Consider the following 21,042-nt stretch of genomic DNA (forward strand, 5'->3'; position numbering starts at 1 on the left):
ATTAAACATACTTTTGCGGTAGTCGTTTTGGCTTTACAATAATATTATAGTAATCAACAATAACCAACAACATTGAAGTGAACGCTATCATAAAAGTTTATCATAAATCTGTCTTATTGTAATGTCCTTCTGTTTCATCCGTTTTTTCAGACATTTTGATTTCACTGTCAATATTCAATTCTTCATCATCATCACGCTTTTTTCGTTTACAATACACAACAAAAGTTGAAGTAATCAGAATTACTAGAGCGCCTCCTACAGTTCCAGCAATAATTAAAGAAACATTTTCAGGGTCTATTCCTTTATTTTCGTCACTTTCTCCATCGTCGGATACTAAAAATATAAAAGAAAGCAAACTTGGTATTACATTGTAATGCGATCATTCGATTAATGTTGACCCAAAAGAAGCCAATTTAACTTATTTCAACTATACCTTTATATGTTGGTAAACGGCCGATAGGAGCATTGGTGTATATTTATAAGAATAATAATCAAAATAATTCGATTGTAGTATATTATCATTAAATTCGATGTTCAATTAATGACCACTTACCTTCACAATCAATGCCTTTCCAGCCATCATTACACTTGTCGCATTTGTCTCCGGTCCATTTATCGGAACATTCGTCACAATCTGATCCCATCCATCCATTGCGACACTCGTTACAGTTAGAACCAGCCCAGTTTTCTGGACACACGTCACAAGCCACACCAATCCAGGCATTAGAACAGACGTCGCAGTTTTCTCCAGACCACTGAGGTTGGCAAGTACTGCAATCTGGTTCTTTCCAGTGGTCATTGCACGATTGGCAGTTGTCACCAACATGTCCTTTCTGACATTCACAAGTGTAACCATTCAATTCTTCAACACATCGAGACTTTGGTTCAATGCAGGGGTTGCTTCGGCATTCTTGAATATCTAAAATGCAATTAGAACCTCTATTGAGTTGACCTATGAGGTCATATATTTCCCATCGATCGTTCCACGGGAAAGTTTCCCCTTGATCGCAGTACAAATTACAGACCACGTATGTATATAAATTTGAAATAAATTTTCTTTAACAAAATGAGTTATTTATTATTTGACATTATTTTATGAGCAATTAACGTTGCTTACTTTACCTAATTGACAATACAGTCCAGTCCATCCTGGTGAGCATGCGCATTTAAACTGAGAAGAAGATTGGTCACAAGTTCCGCCATTCTGACAAGGATTACTTGCACATTTGTCAATATCTATTATTTCAATCAAATTGTTAGTATTGTTAATATAGTAATAATAGAGAGCAAAATAAAATTTAAAATTAAAATGTAAAATATGTTAAAACCTCAAACACATCTTTAGTATCGTTAATGACGATCTAGTGAGTAAAGCTATTATGCCTACCTGTACATCCTCTTCCATTTAACAATATATCATCAACTGCAATATCACCCAAGTTCCCATTTCCTCGAATGCCTTCAATTTCAAACTTAAGTTAATAAAAAAAAAATAGTGCCACTCTAATATCACATACGACTTGCTTAGATATATTTACCAACATACTAGAGGAGACTCGGCAGACATGCAAATAACAAAAATATAGATGACAGTTTTCACATTAAGTGTGTTTAAAAAGGTAATAATATTTACCTGATAATATCCAAAGATGTTTCTTAGATCGATGCTACCATCTTGCCACTGGTCAGCAACACTTCCATTTTGTTTCGATGACCACAATTTCTTATTCTGTACGTAAATGTTTAGTTCGCCAATATTAGCGCCAAACATATGGTATTTAAAGTCTAAAGTACAACGGCTATCTGGTTCTTTAAAGTAAGGTAGCCCGATGAGACGGGCTGATTTTTCGTCGTCTGGTCTTGTTGTTTCAATAAAAATGTAATGTCCTAGAAACAAAATACATGCTATCGTCATAGATTTTGATCATGATTAAAGATGACTGATTAAAGAATACAATTATTTCTCTTGCTTTTGTATAAGCGTCATCCTCAAGCTTCTGAACCCACATTTCTAAAATCATTTATACCAATACAACTTTATGGTAACCATAATAATTCTCAAAATACATTTTGTCGCAGCGGTCAGAATCAATCAAAATGACAATAATATTATATTATTGTCCTATAATAATTATCATTATTAAACTGTATTTTTGTTGTTGATGAATTCATATATACATAACTTACCTTTACCAGATTTGTTTTGGAAAGTGAAATCAGAAAGGGGACCAGTATCAAGTGTAGGAGTTTCACCACTTTGTAGTGACCAATCGAAATCATCTTGATCGTCTTGATAAAAACCGCAAAATGGTCCCAAATGTCCTCCTTCGAAGTCACACGTTTTAGGTATATCTATATTACAAATAATAATACAATATATAACATATTCATATTGTGCGAGGTTTAATTTAGAAACAGGCCAATGAGGCAAGAGTGATTGTTACTGGAGATGATAATCCGTTTCAAAGGACAAACAAACACAAGATGTTCTACACCTGTACGTCAAGAGTGAAGGTGGTAGCTGGCTAAGCCTGTAGTCTTCTGTTGTCATTTAATAGGCCTAGTAATAATCCCAGCCTTTATAATTATTGTCATTAAAGGCCAACTAAGACAGCATCGTACGACGAGGCCGGATTAGTCGTCTCGTCGGGAAAAAATTAAACATGTTTAAAGGTCTCGCGATGACCTAAAAACTACGCCCGACGCTATCTTAAGACGAGTTGTCTCGTCTTGATTAAACGAGTCAAGACCTTTCGTCGGGCCTCGTCGTACGTACGTACGCTGGTCAATTAACATATAGATTCTTCATTCCATCACTACTAAGGGGGCACTTAACATGCGGAAATGTACGGCCAATCCTTATTCAGGGGATATCCCTTTAATAAGGGTCTTTACTTACCACTTGTTATAAATGCAATGTCATCAATCCCAATATCAGACCTGTCTCCATTTCCAATTATGCCCTCAAATACAATCTAGTGGTTACAAATAATATTACTCAAACTGATTTTACGCGTTAATATTCTTTTTTAATTTACTCTAATTCGTAAATAATATAACAGTACCTGAAAAGGAGAAGCCGAATGCAAAACAAGTTCAACTTCTCGCCACTCGGAGCGTTTTGTCTGTGGGCCGTTGCGACTCCATATAGGTTCATTCCCCAGTCTTTCATCATGCATCATCCAAACATTAAGTGTTCCCATATTACCCCCTAGTAAGTCCCACATGCTGTACCAAAAATACAGGATATTCAATTTCAAACTGGAAGAGGATGGGTAAAGAAGTGGACTGACTAACTTGGCAGAACTACCATTCCGTGCATTGTTGCCTTCCATGTAAACAAACTGTCCACCTAAAATAAGATTATAAACATAATAGGATAGATATCATGTCTAAGTAAATACATTACAGACAAGATAATGCAACTTTGTATGTATATAAGTAATATTATAGATAATGATAGGCGAACATTAGGGTGCCACAGATTAAAAGCTTTGCTTGCTTGTGGTTATCCTGTTTTTCACACTTTATTGTACTTAATTTGTTATTTATATTTTTATGAATGTTGTGTGAAAAATAAAAAGAATCAATCAAAATAAAAAAAAAACATGCAGTAATGAGTTTGTTGAGTGTGTTACCCCATAGTTCGGATATCACTGTTTATTTTCGAAATAATCTGAGCATAAGTTAGATTCCCTTAAAATAGAAAGAAAAGCGAAATGTATATATATTATTTATTTAACTATAGGTCGAATGGCACGGTCATAATAATTATTATTATTGGTCATTTTGGTTAAAATCAAAGACAAAACAAGTCTTCTGGCTTAATAGAACCAGGCGGTACAAAGTAAAGTACTGGTACATATTCCCTCTTACACAATTTTGGTATCGTTGAGCCCAAGATAAAAAAGTAGTACAAGTAAATAACAGTTTAACATGTAGTAAGTTTACTTACTTCCAGACGTGTGGTCACTTGTTGGACCAGTAAGTGGGGTTCTGGTCGGAAAACGTCGTCGACCCCAATCAAAATTGTCATTAAATGAGTTGGTCCAACCACACAGGTCGTCTTCAAAATCACAATCACCAACTGTAGTACAATATTTAAATAAATATGAACAAAAATCAAATTAAAATAATTCATACTTGTTATTCAATAATTTTTAATTGCAATATGGATATGGATATGAATTTTGTTCAGATCTTTGTAGAAAAGCAGCTTCTTTTCAAAATTCACGGGCTAACCTTTCGAAGGGATTTGTCCGAAAATATGGAAAAAACACAAAACATACTAACCTCCACAAAGACCTGGGCATATAAGGTAGAAAACAATGAAAAATAATACACGTAGCCAAGTTGCAACTGCGTCCATGATTTCTAATCAGTATTCAGTAGCGTTTTTTGTTGAAGAGAATCGTACAGTTATAAGACCACCTTGCGGTACAGTGTAAACTGTCCTAATATATACAGCAATTATTTAAAAATAAATAGGGTGTTTGAGAGAGACTTTGCCCTTACAAAATAGTAATCATAATGAACTGCATAATTATCAGTAATGGCTGATAATTACATAAGTGAATGTTTGGGTAAGTGTAATCACCGATGCAATCACTATTTGAGAGATAATATTGATACTATCAAATGGTGCTATACCGTACAGTACCATATTTGAATACTTTATACAGTAATTTTTTGCTTTATATGCTTGCAATTATCATTTATATTTAAATAATATATACAACTTTCCGCATGTGAATGCGCTAATAACGCCGTTATATTATTGCATTATCATCCAATTGTGTCACGTGTCAATTTATTTAAAAAATAATGTTTCAAAATTCAATTATGTTAAATAATGTTTTTTTTTCTAAAATTCCCAAAAAATCGACTTTTTAAAATTGGTTATGCGCATAACACAATATGTGATTCTGCGCATATCAATTATGATATAGTAACCAGTTATTTCGGTCAAATTTTGACTTTTCTATATTTAGACATAAATGGTTACTATATCATAATTGACATACGCAGAACGCATTTTATGATTCTGCGCATGTCAATTATGATATAGTAACCAGTTAGGTTAAAAAATAAAAGGGTCAACATTTTACCATTTTTCCGATATAAATGGTTACTATATCATAATTGACATGCGCAGAACGCATTTTATGATTCTGCGCATGTCAATTATGATATAGTGACCAGTTATGTCAACAAATAAAATAGTCAACATTTGGCCATTTCTCGAAAAATTCCCTGTACTATAGTACAGAGATTTGTTTTAAAAAATGGTCGAATTTCGACTTTTCTATTTTTCGACATTAATGGTTATTATAACATAGTATGATTCTGCGCATGTCAATTATGATATAGTAACCAGTTATGTCAAAAAATAAAAGGGTCAAAATTTGGCCATAAAATATGTTCAGCGCATATTAATTATGATATAGTGACCATTTATGTTGAAAAATAGAATGGTCGAAATTTGGCAAATTCTTTTAAAAATCGCTGTACTATATATAGTACAGGGATTTTTTCGAAAAATGGCAAAATTTTGACCCTTTTATTTTTCGACATAAATGGTCACTATATCATAATTAACATGCGCAGAACACATTTTATGATAAAAGGGTCGAAATTGGCCATTTTCGAAAGAATTCCTGTACTATTTAGTACAGGGATTTTTTCAAAAAAGGGCCAAATTTCGAATTTTATATTTTTCGACATTAATGGTTATTACAACATAATTGTTAAAAAATGTTGTAAAAATAAAAGGGTTAACATTTTGCCATTTTTCGATATAAATGGTTACCATGTCTATCAATTAAAATATAGTAACCATTTATGTAAAAAAAAATAGAAAAGTCGAAATTTTGCCATTTTTAAAAAAAAATCCCAGTACTATAGTACAGGGAATTTTTTTCGAAAAATGGCCAAATTTCGACCCTTTTAATAATATATATTATTTCGAAAAATAAAATATAAATGGTTACTATATCATAATTGACATGCGCAGAACACGTTTATGATTCTGCATATGCCAATTATGTTATAGTAACCATTTATGTCGAAAAATAAAGGGTCGAAATTTGGCAATTTTTCGAAAATTTCCCTCTACTATTAATAGTACAGGGATTTTAAAAAAGAAATGGCCAAATTTCGACCTTTCTATTGTTCGACATAAATGGTTGTTATATCATAATTAACATGCGCAGAACACATTTTATGATTTCTTTACACAGCATACTATGATGGATTTTTATGTACAGTATTTTTAATTTGAGAAAAACAAATTTCGTCAAGTAAAATTCATATCATGCGTAAAAAAACAACATACTGCACATATTAACTTAGCTAATAATATCATATCATGTATATACCCACTTGTTAATGCAAACATCAATATAATCACTTATTAGAATAACATGATGTTTAACACCTATCTGAGATTAAATTATACTATCTAAATTAAAGACACAAATAAAAAATAGTTGATATAGTGGTTGAATTGTGTAGCCACCTGACACGATCTGTATACAGTTATATTTTATGGCGCAATATCATGACATGATATTGAGTTGCATGCTAAAATCAACGTCTATTTTTAAGTATAATAAGGTAATCAATATTAATTACACAGTCATAATTATTAATAATTGCACTGATATTGTATAAATAGAAAGTATAATTACAGAGGCAGAAAAAAAGATTCTGACATATAGTATTATTAATAATATTAATATAAGAGTTGTCACACCACACGACACGTACAACACTAATGTAACAAAATGTACCAAATCGTTATCGATTGATATCTTCTGTGATAATCTTACATGGTTAGAACGCTTTAACACCGGTGTTTAATGTAATCGCCGTATAATTATACAAAATGATACACACGCTTGCGCAGATGTCACTGTTACATCAATGTGATCTTTACATAGGCTTTTCTTGCTTATTATTATTTATTTATACTGGGCGACTTCTTCAGTCAAAGACTGGTCTACCAGAGTGCCCAGTTATGGCTGTGATGTAACCCCCCTACACGTCTCGAAAGATGTACTAGATTCTTTAAAGTGCACATGAGCTAGATGAACTCCGAACATATTACCGACTTGTTCCGAGCATCAATGTAAAGCTACATTTGAACGGAAGACGGTGCCGTGTTGTTAATGGAAAATGATATACAGAATTGAACGACGTCGTCTTCCGTTCCGTGAAACTGAACAAGCGTTCCGGAAACGATTTCACACGTTCGTAGCGAAGTAAAAATAATTTACATTTTGTAAGATATCTGTACCTGTGAATCGTATATTACAAAATCACTGGTATTTCTTATGCTAAGATATAAGACACATAGTATTGTCCGCATACCCTGCATTCTTGTTAGCCTGTTTGCGAATCTTTTCTGTAAAATGAAAACAAAAAAAACATTTACACATATATCGGATATAAAAAGTACTATATATTGTAATAGATGTGTCCGACGGGGGGACCGCAAAAAATTAACCGCTTAATATAACAATAGGCTAACAATACAATGTCGGTATGCACCAATAAACTACCTTAGTGGTACTCAAATACAAATATCCATGTATGTATTATTTGAATGAAAAACATATCAAATGTTTTCCACAAGACAGGAGACCTTCTCTGATAAGGGCCTATATTTATAACTATTGTCATAATAATACTATCGTTGTTGTAACTTACCTGCGAGTTTGACTTTTCCAATTTCGCTTAACCCCTCAAATAGCTCGCGAAGAGGGTGCTCCTGGCACCCATGTAACCAAATGAGAAGCATACGGTAAGTGTGTTCCTTCCAGCTTGTTTGACCTGAACCATAGAAAAACAGTAATCAATGTTCAAGAACTACACAGTAAATACACCTTAACGGATTGTGACAAACATGAAGATAAGCTATTCTGTATTGATAACAAACTCTCATTCACCAACATTATGATATATCAATATAAATACTACAGAACAAAAACTAAACCTAATTTAAAGTACAAATTTACCAGTATGTTGCTGTCCAATAGCTTTAACGTGTGCTTCTGTGAATCCCCAATGAAATGCCAACTTCTTCCAGTCGTTTTGTTTGAAATTTTCTGTCGCTAATGACCAAATTATTGGCTTCATTTGCTTATTTTGCTCTGACGTATCTTTGCGAAATTGTGTAATGGGTTTAGGAGGAACACCTCCATTTTCTTCAGCATCTTTCTAACAATTGATACATAAAGTTTTAATGAATATGTTGATACATCATGTGGCATAACTCAAACTTGTGTATTATATGTTAAAGATAAAATTATAATGCACATTGATGAACCTTGCATTTACTAAAAAACATGTTTATAAAGGGCGCCCTCTATATCGTCACACAAAATTGCACCTAATGAAAGTTAATTCTTCTGTTAGAATGAGAATTATTAGATCGTCGTGAATAAAATTGTTTTTTTTATTCTAGTTCATCTAAATGTACAGTACAGTATATTGATTCGAAATAAAACAAACATCAACATCTAAAAAAAATGTTTGTATATTATGTACAGTGTATACAAGCCGTCACAAACAGTGTCCCAAAATGGACACATTTTAATTTTCTCTTTCGCACAAATACAAATATACTTACCTTCTTTTTCATGTAACGTTCAGCCTTTATAAGCATGTCCACAATAGTGACGTTGTCGGCACGTGCTGCGATGCTAATAGGGGTCTTACCACTCTAAAAGAACATTTTTAATAATCTTTTACAATTTATAAATATCAATAATAAATCTTTACTGCGAATTTATTCTGGCAAATCTAAGTTTAGTCATTCACATCTTTTACGATGCGAAAAATGATTTCAAAAGTAGTTCAGTATAGTATCAATATTAACAGCGTATTTAAACGCACACATATTAAACAATTTACGTTGAAAGCTCACACAAATATAAAGGCCTGTATAAAAAATAAGAATGAAGGATATTTTCAAGAAGGAGTAAGAAAGAAGTAGTTTAATATGTATAACAATGAATGTTCAAATTGCGTGAAACATACGTCTGTGATAAACATGCTTTATCTTCGATGATACTACGAGTCATACAAACCAATAAAACGAAACTATCTTAAACAGCTGTTATAACATCATAAGAGAGTTTAGAATGTTGTACACAAAATCACACCATAACTGTTCGCAAGCATTTGATTATCTTAATATTATTACAACAATAGATCTCAGCACAAGGCCTTCCTAGAATATTCGGTTGATACACTTCAACCTTCGTCAATGAGATAAAGAAAAATCAATCAAAACGTTTATTTTAAAATATACAAATATAAAATCTTACTTTGTCTGCCAGAGCAACATCAGCGCCATATAATAGCAGCATCTCTACCACGCTAGGTACATTGTTTTCAGTCGCTTCGTGCAAAGCTGTGCGCTTTTTCTAACAAAGACAAAAAAAAGTAATTCTTTTGTATGGGTAGGTAAAGATTGGATAAAACTAATTGAAGTATAGTCTGATTTGCGACAACCGACGACCTGAGAACGAGTTCGGTCATTTTAATTAATTGTGCGCATGCGGGAACCGAGGGCGTCAGTCGTCGAAAATCAAAAACTGCACGTCAATTCTTCATTAGAAATCTTTATAACTAATATTAGTTTTACCTTATTAATCGCGTTAACTGCACAACCCCAATCAAGAAGTGATTTCAAAGACTTCATCTTCTCTAGCAGTGCGCACATATGTAAAGCTGTGTTACCGGGCTAAAAAATCGAAGATAATATAATAATTAAATACAATGTTCGGTAATACAGTAAAACCTATCCCCTGAGATACTCCTCTTTAGGGGGCACTCTTTTTAAGGAAACACTTTTCAATGAAACAAACAAGAAGTAATAACCATTGATACGTAGTATCAAAAGTGTATTGACATCTTGTATGTAACATCAAAATAACGATACAACATAGACATTTTTAGTAGAAGCTTTCAGACACTTACCATGTTTCGTATATTTATTCGACAGGTGTGTTTTGCTAGAACTCCAATAACTTCGACGTGTTCGTTGAGGGCAGCAAAATGAATAGCACACATTTCCATCTATCATAAATAGATACAATGTCATGAAAATCACCTAATCACATACATTTATTAGTAGTATTATTAGAAACATCAAATGCCCTGGAAACATATAGGCCCTACAAATTGCCTATATTAACAAGCAAACTGTCAAAACTAAATTGGATTTTAAAATTGATTTGTATTTAAATTTACTCAATATACATTCATATACTTACAGTTTTTTCCTGTGTCCAGTATATATAAAAAGAAAAAAAAATAATGTTAAAATATTGTATATTAGGGCGCTTTCAAGGTTTCCAGGTCCAGGCGACGACCGACGACACATCGATAGACATGGCCTAACTTGTTGCAAGGTCATAGGTCATCGCAAATTGAAAGCTACATAGTGTTATACACTCGAGTCAACTCAACATAATTATACGGATTGATAATTTTAAAAATAACTATAAAGTCAAAATAAATAATTCATCAAATACGCAATATAAAAATTAAATTATGAGAAATGCTAATTTAGCTCTTTTAAACGTCAATCTTATTACCATAACAACACGAGCTGAATATTTTTTCTATGATTTACTAAATTGAAAACACTACAGTAGTTGCCATTTTATTATAACAATGTTGTGTTAATCTGTTTCATTTAGATTGAGTTATTTACTTGATTCATTTTGTAAAAAGGTAAAGCTATTAATATTCATTTAACAGATTCTGTGTGTTTGTGCTTTTGTAAATTACATAGGCTATTCGAGTAGGTCAAATGCTGGTCATGGCTCGGACAACAACTGGAGAATGCTGTAATAATGCACTATTACGGAATGTTAAAACATCGTGGACATATTAATAGACTATTAATAGGCTGTTTAATGTGAATAAACTCTTACGTTTGATTTGGCATTTATATCAGCATTGCTTTGTAGTAATAGATCAACGACTTCTGGATGACCTTCCTCGGCTGCAAAATGAAGAGCTGTTTTTCCTTCCTAGAATAAAGAAATGTCTTTGAAATCAATAAATCTATTTATTTTTGTCTATATAAAAATTCACAATTTACATGTTACATGCATGTAATAGCACAAAAAAAACAAATATTTTGTTTTTTGACATCAAAATAGCTAAGAATAAGTAATTCAATAGAAACTTGTAAACATTTTTCATCAAATAAAATCAGAATAATTATCCAAATTATTAGTACCTTTAGTACATTTTATAATTATAACCAAACAATCATTATTGTCGTTATATCACCATCATTGTAGGCCTACTCACTTAAGAAATACAATCAATATAAATATATAGATATCAGCATCTCAATATACTCATTGTCGTTACTCTCATCATTATCTTATCCTCATTAACCATCAATGCATTATTATTATTATTGTTTGTTGTTATGTTTCCATATTCAAGATATCGACGTACCACATTTCTGCAATCCACTTCCAACTCATTTTCAATAAGTAATTTGACGGCATCAACGTGACCACCCTTCGCTGCAAGCTGTATAGCTAAGCACCCGTCCTGAAATGCAAATTCAAGTAATTCAGTAACGGTGGTATTAAAGCTTGGTTCCCACTGGGATGCAACGCAAGCACGTAAGCGCAACGCAGCGAGTTGACGACTGACAAGCGACGATTTGAATAATCCATCGCCTGGGATTGGTCAAATTACTTGCGTTGTGCCTACGTCCTATAGAAACAAAGCTTTAGAGAAACTTGCGCAGAGAAACCAATTTTGCTCAGAGAAATTATATACTTTTCGTTGCGCAGAACTGTTCAAAGAAACTATGTTTTGTTGCGCAGATAAACTACTTTCTGAATGTACGCAGAGAAATGTGTTTTCGTTTCAAGGATAAAATACTTGTTGTTTTTATAGATATTTGTTTTCGTTGCGCAGGTAAACTACTTGTTGTTGTTAGGCAGAGAAAACTGTTTTCGTTGCGCAGATGAACAACTTTTCGTCGTTGCACTGAAACTACTTTTCGTTGACGCAAAGGTCAATTATTCCTATGTGTTTCAGCAGATTGCCAATTATTTGTTTGGAATTGAAAGGACAGAGACGGATTACTGGCTAATGAAAGCGTCAATATTACTTATAGTTAAAATACAAATTGTAACCGACTTGCATGACAGACAGTCAAAGTTCATTTATATTTACATTTAATCTATACATATTTATCAAATGGGACAATCAATATAGGCCTAACACCTACTATATACAGTAACATTATCACAAACATGTTCATTATAAAGCTAGTGGATTAAGGTAATCTCTGTACACTATATAGGTAATAAGAGATAATTCAGTTTTATTCATCAATTAATTGTTTTTGAATTTGACTTTGCTAGGCCATTGAACAATGAAGCACCAGTATAGCGTTCTACTGAAGCAGGTTTTTTTCCAGCAAGATTTACCGGAATAAATTGGCCCAAATAGGTATTTAGAATAGCGTAAACACTTGTGGAGGTAAACATTGATCAAGAGCAATAGAGGCAAAATTATGTATATTATACAGACTAAGATTCGGCACTACGCTTTGATTGTTTGGGAGTTGATTTCTATACTGGGATAACACTGCGTAATGGTTACTAACGCCGCACCGTCTTGTACATTTGGTACTACAGGGAGCTAGGCGATATTGCAAGGGTTGTTATGCAATATTTTTCAACCAGTAAGTAATAATAAAACAAACCTCGGTTCTGGCAAACTTGTTACACCTCTGTATTATCAAATATTGCAGTACCTCAGTGCATCCATTTTCAGCAGCCAAGTGGAACGGCGTCTTCTTTCCCTGTCATATTGAAATTGTGTATTAATAATAATAATAAAACATGAGTTTCAAAACTCCACAGTATTTAAAGATAGTATTTCATGTGAAAGATCTAAATACTTTAACTGATGAAAAGTTTTACAAACACAAATGAATTGTAGAATATCACAGATTAGTTAGTATGAATATTTATATACAGTAGTTATATTAGTAAAATTTGTTTTTTTTGTCTTTTGCCAAGAACACATAAAGAAGACAAGAAAAACAAGAACATTACAAACTTGGTTTCAAATTGGACGCACGCAACGGACGTAGACGCAACGCAGGTGAGTTGACCAATCACAAGCGACAGTTTGATTATCTATCACATCGTGATTGGTCAAAATACTTACTACAGGCTTACGTCCTTATGTTGTATCCAAGTGGGAACCAAGCTTTACAAATCGCTACGTAAATAGTTATTTAAAAATCAAAGACAGACTACAATACAGTTAACACGCTATGACAGAATAATAATAAACTGAATAGCAGTATGACATTTAACATACAATCTGAAACTGTAATTGTATTATTATGTTTACCAATTACGATACAGTTACATACTTATAATGTTACTACTATTTTAATGGACAACCTTAAATGTTAATAGCCACAACCATTATGCAACAGTGACGTAACAGACGTGTGCCAAACATTTCTGCTCTGCTGATCAGCATGCCATACAATGTGCTCCTTTACCAATTCTGGACTCAACAATAATAGCAGAATTATTTTCGTACTGTATATATAATATATACAGTTATAGGCAATTTCTTTGATACACTGTATTTCGTGACACCTCCATCATATAACCTTCACATAATACAGGCGCCACATGTGATGCTTATGTGATACTGTATTAAATACTGTGTCTATGATCTTGATATATGATGTCATATGTGGAGATTACAGAGAATCGGTTGACAATAATAAAAACCACACAATACATTTTAAAGCACAATACGTCAAAAACTATCGGTGTTATTTGAAATAACGAATATGGTGGCGCATTATTCATGCATGTTCGATTAATAACATCAACAATTAATGATTGCTTTCTATTGCTATTTCTATTATATTTCAGTTTTAATCATTAAAGTTTATATTTTTAGATTGCTACTTTGATTGAGTTCTTGTATGACAAGCTAAATTTTTTTTATTTTAATTTATATTGAATAGATTTTACTGAAAAACTCATAATAGATAATATAAAAAATGACATTGCTATTAACCATTAGTGAATAATCATGACAAATACATTGTACGACTGCGGTGGTGAGTTTACAGTAGGCCTATATGTAAGGTATTAAATCGTCATCAAGATCAATGAGAAACTGAGAAAATTCATGCAGCGCCTGCCCAGATTAACGACAGGGGTGATGGACCAGTACACCAAGATAACTCTCTACTCTTCCAAAAGATGTACCTGGTTATTTAAATTAGACCTCCAGAAGATCAGAGAAGACTTGTTCTAACACCAGAACTAATGGTCCAGAGATATCTGAACTTAAGGACGCCTTAATCATGCCTTAACCGCTCGGCCACTCGACTTATATTTGCTGTATAGTGTATTCTGCTTAAAGTATGTATATCATAGCAAATTGATTAGATACTATCATTATTATACAAGTTATAATGATTTTTATTTAACAACATCTTTATATAGGATTACACAATCGTGAAAAAGAAAACCCTGTCTTGAATACAACAAAATCAGGGGAAAAATGTTTAGTTTTAGATTTACCTAAAACTTATAAACAAAACAAAGCTCTGTGAGAGTTAGTAAAGCTTCTACCACAATAAAGACGTTAGATAACACATGAATTAGCAGCTAATAATATAATATTGCGACTCGATGTACCAACATTCTATTATCTACCTCTAAATGAACAGTTCGTTTCTCAAACTGAGATGAATCGTCTCTAACTGTTGGTGTCTCGTCTTTCTTAACAATCGATATATCCGACAATAATGAAACGCCACTTTTGAATCTTCCAAACATACCTGATAGCTTAATAGAATAATTACACAATACATTACACATTGGAAACAAACAGTATATCCTGCTGTAAACAAGAGTAGATGGATAAAAAGAACACCACCAAGTAAGAACGATTACATCAATTAACGTAAATTGAATTTGCAAACGAAAATATAACGAGTGTCAAAGTTAGGAATAAATAACATTACAACAATGTTTGCAATTGTATAGTAACTGTGTAAAGTATTTAGCTCAAGCATGGCCAACTAGATCCCATTATTTTATTTACATTACCTCCCACAACTAACATTCTAACAAACTTTCTTTCGTAAAATGTTAATATCTATTAACTAGTTAATCACTGTTCAGTGTTGGTGTCCTCGGCTCGAAGCAGATCGGCTGGCACGAATATATTACTAAAATGTTATATTTGTGTTAATTATGTTTTGGATGCACCACCGGGATAGTGTTTGCCACTGTATTAAAAACAGTTTCCGGTTAAAAGTTGATATCAAGATTCTCTGGAGAAATGTTATAGTTTTCAACATCCACAGTTACCCTTTTTCAACTGAGGTAGTATATAGGCCTAGTAGTAAAAATCTGTGTCTGGCGTAATATAATAGCAAAAGGAGAATTTAAGGAACGCCAGCCGCGCAAAAAGCGATTGATTGGAAGTCATCGTTCGTTTCTATTTACCTTATTGTCTTGCGTTGAATCAAGTGCAACAGTGTCACTTGCTTCTTCGTCTTCTTCGGCGTCTTCATCGATAAGGTTTTCCACTATGTACTTCATTACCTCTATATTTCCTCGCATTGCAGCACAATGGAGGATGTTCAATCCAAGCTGTAAGTATTTAACAGTGTTTTTAACAATGTTTCCACGAAGAACAAACCAGTTTACCTGATACAAACTCTCACATGTTAAAGCTCCTTTAATAGCCAAGACGACTGGGAATTGACATGAACGGAAATGCTGAGGATTGTAGTAGGCCTAGGGCTACACATTACGTTTGGTCATCTTGTGATACAGTATAGTAATAACAATAACATAAATAATAACAATAATATAATAATAACAGTAAATTATTATCAACTTGTGATAAGGTCCACTGTCTATAGCCACACTATTGTAAGGGCGTGTGGCGCAGTGTGTTGGACGTTCGACTACTGATCGTGAGATCGAGGTTCGAATCTCTCGCCGCATTGCTTGTATACTTAGGCAAGATACTTTAATTACTTACGTTAGATCAATAGGCCTACACAACTTTGCGCTGATTACTAGCTGCATTATTGGAGTATGTTGCCATACGTGTTTGATCAGGAAAAAGCGCTTAGAGGTTTCACAACATTAGGCGCTATATAGGTCTAAATCCAGGATATTATTATTATTATAAATTGGAGAAAATGCTAATTCAGTGCTACATACACTATAGGAATTCGTTACCTGTTTTTTTGTTTGGTTTTATTCTGTATCATTTTAGGATGGAACTACTGCATTTTCTGATATAAAGTTATCAATACAAATATATCGTTTAACTAGCCTACCTTATTTTCACATTTAACAGTGACATTGGCTTTTGACAGAGCATCAAGTACCTTGTGGTGTCCAAACCACGCTGCCCAAAGTAACGCGTTCATTCCATACTAGAAAAACAAATGTTAAAAATGGAAGTATTTTTATTGGATTAATGATCACTTGATCATTATTTAATAAGAAATGAGTGACTAGTTATATTTAGTTAAATTATTAGTTCAGTAAATATCTTAGTACCTGTATTGTGTTAAAATTGCACAGAAATGAAATAATGACATCAAAATAATATTTAAAGCTCTCCATGCAAAAATGATTAAAAATATGAATGTCATTTTGAAAAGATCCGGTAAATATTATTTGCTTTTGATCATGTAAATTATGAGAAACAAGAAACACGTTGGAAACCACGATTTGAAATAAGTTAAATACATATAATATCATACACTACAGTAAATGCGAACCGCGTATTTGTCTTACCTTATCTGGCCAGTCAACTTTTGCATCATTATCAAGTAAAAATAGAACTACTTCATCATGACCCTGTCCCGCAGCAAGATGTAATGCTATTCTGTCTTTCTGTAAAGATAATCATCGTAAAACTGTTCACACAATCTCACTAACAATTTTTATTTCATATAAAATTCCAACAATGGTAAATGACAACTTTAGTGTATGATAAACAATTCATGTTTGCATAAAGAAGATACAAACGGAATATACAGTAAACGGGAAAAGGAAGGAAAAATATTTAAAATACCAACAGGCCCTAGGCCTAAATAAGAGTGTATTCCACGGAGTTATACCTCCATGTGTATTCTTAAGAAATTCGATAGAACTTAAAATACAACACAATCTGCTCGAAACGTGATTTGCCAACATAATACTTATATTCCTCCATGTTTAGACATAATGTAATGTTTTCTTCTTTAAAGAAAGGACGTTTATATCATATGCATCCGTTCCTTCAATAAAGATGAAAACTCGAGTGGGCCTACTAAAGTCACTCTTACCTCGTCCATAGCGTTAACATTAACACCCTTGGTAACGAGCGATTCCACCTTCTCCAAATCTCCATGTTTTGCTGCCTCGTGTAGCTCCCGTTCACTGTACAAAACTGGTAAAGAAATTTTACGATAAATATCCGCCATAATGTTTAATCCATATCTTTTTTAAAACATTGCAACTTACTTAATATACTGTGTCAGTATCGTTCAAGGAGCCTAACAACATGTACCCATATTTCTGAATGACTCACTACACTGCTATTAACACCTATCATTTGGTTTGTTGTCCGCGTTTTCAGTAAGCAAATATGTATTGATATCGATAATATATTATTCATGGTCTGTACTGTAGAAAAATGAGGGTACGTGAGTTGTGTGTTTACCTCCACTTAAACCCGTCGCATACAAAATAGTACCGTGTCATAGCGCAGAAAGATGAAACAATGAGATAGGCCTACAATAAAATAATAGGGATGTAATAAAAATAACAATAATTTCATATCTAGAGATATAACAAAGAATCTCAAAAACAGATAGGGCCTACATCAAAAGAGCTTACAGTACGTTAACAAAAATTAAAATTTAACAGGAATAATCACTGACATCGCTCTTCAATTGACTTCAAAAAGTGTAAACGGTGAGTTGGGGTCTGAGGACAGAAATCGAACTCTCCACTAGACCATAGAACCGCAAGTCTCGGTGAGTGTCCATGGCAGACCCGAGTCCAGATAATAGGCAGTGCAGTACTAGTGGTATACTGTACCATAAATACTGTAGCAATACAGTATAACCAGGAAGTTGAACAGAACTCCCTGATTTTTTTATAGTAAAACTGTAGTATAACGTCACACAAGACACAGTAGGCTATCAGTAGGCCCTGTACTATAATAAAACACAGAGACACGTACTATTTATAGTGTGCATACAATCAATAGTACAGTAAAATCTAAAAATACAATACTATTATTATTATTATACGTAAACATGATTACAAATAAATTTACGCTTTAATTTTCCATATAAATTTACGTAAAGGCAAATTTCAGTAAATTAAACTTCAATCGCGTATACCCTAGATATTCTAAGATTAAATTTATTTAATATTCAACGTTTATCATTAGAACAAAAAGCACATTGTCAATCGATTGCTTATGAATATCATTATCGTTTAACACCTACAATATTGACAGCCAGAGCTTGCAATTCGATTGTAAATTAACAACGTTATGCTACCACAACTATAATCTAAAAATTTAATTAATTGATCAATATAACGTACATAGCATACAGTCTGTAGTACTTCGTAATCATTGTGTTTACGTAGAAAGTTTGTATACGTAGAAAATATATGAACATGTACTGGATCACACGAAACCTTATATTCTTCATTCAATGAAAAACAATTTTATATTAGATTCCAAAGGGCGACAATACTGTTTTCTTTTTACATATATATCTGACAAATTACATACGGCCAACACTAAACTGGCTATTAGTAAATATCATTAGATAATGTTCCATTCATTGAATCGGGTAATAGCGATGATTAATGTATTCATCGAAAAGTCATTTCTGTATATAAATAATAGTTAAGGTTTCTTTTATAAGGCTATACCAAGTAATATAGGGAATTAAATAGTGACATTATTGTAATTTCACTCTTCGCTGAATACGCATGTACATTCATTTTTAAATTGTTTAAAAATTACTCCAGGGAATAGTAAAAATTACTGTAATTTTACTCTTCTCTGGTTATCTAATAAAACTAATTTAAAACAAATTGTTTAGTGAAATTAAAAAATAAGCATGATAATATAAAGCAGAATAATATTAAAATAATTATTTTATTCTATTGTAAATTATTTTTTATGAGGCCATAACATTTTTTTGCAGTGTGGTTTGCACACTATGTTCTATTGTTATACGGTTTTGCTTTTCGTTTTCTCCATTCTAATACAACTCTTACGATGTGGTAATTTCCTGGTATGCCTACATCCTCCATTCTAAGACCACCATGTCATTAAAATAGGGTCTAACTGACCATGCTCTTGGCCGTTTTGAGAGTCTTAATGAATGGACCAACTCAACTGCACCTAATCTATTTTAAAGGCTGTTTTAGTGACATTGGTTAATAGATAAAGCAATATTAGAATAATATGAATAGAATAATATAATTATTATAATATTATAGTGCTGGACACGCAATACTACAATCATACAGATCGAGTACACGGAGCCTTGTTATGTGTACGTCTATTAAAGGCATACAGACCAGAAAAGTCCTACTCAGTAAAGTTATCCGATGGAAAATGTACAACTTACGTATTTCCCCGTCGTCTACCGTAATCTCCGTCATCTCAAATATTCTTAAGATGCCAAGGGGTTAAACTGCCTTCCCCAAGGCTTTGGTTTCCAAAAACGAAGATCCAAACTGTTAGGTCTACTCCTTATGTCATTAAAAAACGACGGTTGTACCTGGTTTGCCGTCAATAGTTGCCTATTGAACTATTAAAGCCGACTTTTGTTGATTTCTTTTACCAATTAGCATAACAAAGGCTTCATGGTTCTGGATAGATATAATATAGATCGTGAATGACGTCATCTACAACAGAGAATAATGGAGAATTATAATATAATATAAGGTACGGAAATTTAAGGAAAATCTAACATTTAAATTGATTGATTTTAATATACAGTAATAGTTAATCGTAATATATAGTATTTTTTAAAAAGGTTTTAATGAATAAAAATCCAGTTCGTCTATTTTTAAGTACATGTTTTCTTTTTATATATTATATTTGTAATTTTTATATGTATTTTTGTATGTGTACGCCATTTGGAAAATGAATTTCCAACATATTTTATGATGGACCAATACAAATTATCCTATCTTATCTTATTTTATCTTAATAATGTCATCAGGGAAATCATTAAAGGCACTATGTATTAAGATTTGAACTTTAATTACTACTACTTTGCAGAATTCCTAATAATCGTAAAAGCACGTGGTATATCAAACCTGACGAATATACGAATCAGTTATTTAAATAGATTCGGTTACAACAACATGAACATCCATCTTTTTTTGTACGTGTCTTCATTAAAGCAATGTATCGATTGTTTTTTTACATTTTTTTAATATGCATAATATCACAAATATTTCATTGACGGGAGGTCATAACATATAAAAGATACTGTACCTACTAAATGCTGGTAATTTTCTAGCATGGAACAGAAAATTACCTTTTAACGTAATCTATAAAAAGCGTTTAACCAAAATAAAGTTGAATCATAATTGAGATGCACAATAATTCCTAAATCTGAAAAATATGAATATGATAGTACATTAAAAAATATTGTGTTTTGAAATATCCCACTCAGAAAATAAAACGTGTTAAAATCTGAATTATTACTAATTTGCTGATGGAATACAAAAAAAACGGGAAAGTTTAACAGCGCATCCCACTCAGTAATTAAAACGTGTTGGGTTACTTATCAATAATCTATGTGTAATTACATTACTGTATTCATATTTTTCGATTCAATATATAACACCTGGTTAGGATCAGGCATAGATACATTAACACATTATGTTACAATAAGTTATTGAACTTAATACAATTAATGGTTATTCTTATAGCTTTTTATCC

At 32.5% G+C, this 21,042-nt stretch overlaps 3 protein-coding genes across 3 annotated transcripts; all 3 read right to left on the reverse strand.

Annotated features, from left to right (window-relative positions):
• Window positions 1-100: 100 nt before the first annotated feature.
• Window positions 101-1,339, reverse strand: LOC144854595 (uncharacterized). The gene is made up of 4 exons (XM_078712533.1): window positions 1,336-1,339; window positions 1,123-1,236; window positions 554-919; window positions 101-333 (listed from the first exon to the last, which is right to left on the reverse strand). The coding sequence occupies exons 1-4, from the start codon at window positions 1,337-1,339 to the stop codon at window positions 101-103; spliced, it is 717 nt and encodes a 238-aa protein (XP_078568659.1).
• Window positions 1,340-1,868: 529 nt separating this feature from the next.
• Window positions 1,869-4,369, reverse strand: LOC144854597 (MAM domain-containing glycosylphosphatidylinositol anchor protein 2-like). Its single transcript, XM_078712535.1, has 6 exons — window positions 4,294-4,369; window positions 3,956-4,087; window positions 3,066-3,352; window positions 2,900-2,975; window positions 2,188-2,352; window positions 1,869-2,011 (listed from the first exon to the last, which is right to left on the reverse strand). The coding sequence occupies exons 1-6, from the start codon at window positions 4,367-4,369 to the stop codon at window positions 1,869-1,871; spliced, it is 879 nt and encodes a 292-aa protein (XP_078568661.1).
• Window positions 4,370-6,337: 1,968 nt separating this feature from the next.
• LOC144854598 (uncharacterized) lies at window positions 6,338-19,853 on the reverse strand. The gene is made up of 17 exons (XM_078712536.1): window positions 19,715-19,853; window positions 17,399-17,502; window positions 16,866-16,964; window positions 16,400-16,498; window positions 15,552-15,698; window positions 14,754-14,885; window positions 12,758-12,856; window positions 11,488-11,586; window positions 10,950-11,048; window positions 10,284-10,292; window positions 9,988-10,086; window positions 9,653-9,751; window positions 9,333-9,431; window positions 8,633-8,725; window positions 8,019-8,220; window positions 7,711-7,833; window positions 6,338-7,405 (listed from the first exon to the last, which is right to left on the reverse strand). Exons 1-17 carry the CDS (start codon window positions 19,746-19,748, stop codon window positions 7,338-7,340), a joined length of 1,704 nt encoding a protein of 567 aa, XP_078568662.1. The 5' UTR covers window positions 19,749-19,853; the 3' UTR covers window positions 6,338-7,337.
• Window positions 19,854-21,042: the final 1,189 nt, after the last annotated feature.

The sequence above is a fragment of the Antedon bifida genome, chromosome 10 (genome assembly GCF_963402885.1).
Source record: "Antedon bifida chromosome 10, ecAntBifi1.1, whole genome shotgun sequence".
NCBI lineage: Eukaryota > Metazoa > Echinodermata > Crinoidea > Comatulida > Antedonidae > Antedon > Antedon bifida.

Bases quoted from the DNA above. Each gene is read 5' to 3' on its own strand.
- LOC144854595 (XM_078712533.1), bottom strand. The intron at 920-1,122 runs GTAAAGTAAGCA...ATTGCATTTTAG, and splicing joins TGGACTGTATTGTCAATTAG to ATATTCAAGAATGCCGAAGC. The intron at 334-553 runs GTAAGTGGTCAT...TTATATTTTTAG, and splicing joins GAAAGGCATTGATTGTGAAG to TATCCGACGATGGAGAAAGT.
- LOC144854597 (XM_078712535.1), bottom strand. From the start codon at position 4,369: ATGGACGCAGTTGCAACTTGGCTACGTGTATTATTTTTCATTGTTTTC. The intron at 2,976-3,065 runs GTACTGTTATAT...TGTAACCACTAG, and splicing joins ATTCGGCTTCTCCTTTTCAG to ATTGTATTTGAGGGCATAAT. The intron at 2,353-2,899 runs GTAAGTAAAGAC...TTTGTAATATAG, and splicing joins CATTGCATTTATAACAAGTG to ATATACCTAAAACGTGTGAC.
- LOC144854598 (XM_078712536.1), bottom strand. From the start codon at position 19,748: ATGACGGAGATTACGGTAGACGACGGGGAAATAC. The intron at 16,965-17,398 runs GTAAGAGTGACT...TTATCTTTACAG, and splicing joins ATGTTAACGCTATGGACGAG to AAAGACAGAATAGCATTACA. The intron at 11,587-12,757 runs GTTTGTTTTATT...TTTGCATTTCAG, and splicing joins ACAAGTTTGCCAGAACCGAG to GACGGGTGCTTAGCTATACA.